Raw genomic sequence first — 778 nt, 5'->3', positions numbered from 1 at the left:
TCCGGTTTTCTGGTGGTTTATTGGAGATAGGAGTCTCATGGTCTCTCCTGCCCGGGCTGGCTTTGAACCAAGATCCTCAGATCTCAGCCTCCTGAATAGCTAGGATTACAGGTGTGAGCCACCAGCGCCTGGCGTATCCAAACCCTTTAGCACAGAGGCAGGTCAGTCCTTCTATTAACTGTAAGGAATAGCCACGAAAGTACCTCATCATAGTTAGTGTCATTCAGATCCTCATCATCATCATCAGCAGCCTGGTTTTTCTTCATCTGGTCCCCCACAGTTCTCTTGCCTGGTGGGGCATGGCGATCATCCACAGGATCATTTGCATCCCGAGCAGGCCCAATATCTGACCGCGTGGTGAAGCCAGTGGCACTGGAAGAGGCCCCAAGACACTTGTTACCTGGGTGAATCCGATTCTCCTCCACCACTGCTCAGCACTTATTAACATCTCTTTGTATAATCCCTCTGGGAATCCCCAAAACTTCTAGTGACAGCAAATTGTGTTCTCAAACCATGCTGCCCAACACTACTGGTCTTCTCCATTTGCCTGAACATCTAACCTACGCTGAGTAGGTTACAGACAATTTCTGTCCACCCCACTTTTTTTTTAATTACCTCTACACGTAATACTTTTCCTAGCTGGGAGCCAGTGACTCACACCTGTAATCCTAGCTACTGAGGAGGCTGAGATCTGAGGACTGCAGTTCCAAGACAGTCGAGGCAGAAAAGTCCCCGTAAGACTCTTATCTCCATGGGCTGGGAAGGTGGCTCAGTGGTA

At 49.2% G+C, this 778-nt stretch overlaps 1 protein-coding gene across 1 annotated transcript in view; it reads right to left on the bottom strand.

The window, feature by feature from the left end:
• Positions 1-146: 146 nt before the first annotated feature.
• Positions 147-778, bottom strand: part of LOC106002133 (protein STABILIZED1-like) — a gene marked incomplete at its 5' end in the record, with an annotated part of 6150 nt that continues 5518 nt past the window's right edge. The window contains one exon of the mRNA XM_013037058.1: positions 147-372. Coding sequence (XP_012892512.1) covers positions 147-372 — 226 coding nt within the window. The remainder of the gene's footprint in view (positions 373-778) is intronic.

The sequence above is a fragment of the Dipodomys ordii genome, unplaced genomic scaffold (genome assembly GCF_000151885.1).
Source record: "Dipodomys ordii isolate 6190 unplaced genomic scaffold, Dord_2.0 Scaffold3580, whole genome shotgun sequence".
In the NCBI taxonomy this organism is placed as follows: domain Eukaryota; kingdom Metazoa; phylum Chordata; class Mammalia; order Rodentia; family Heteromyidae; genus Dipodomys; species Dipodomys ordii.
This window is presented reverse-complemented; position numbering and strand designations above follow the sequence as displayed.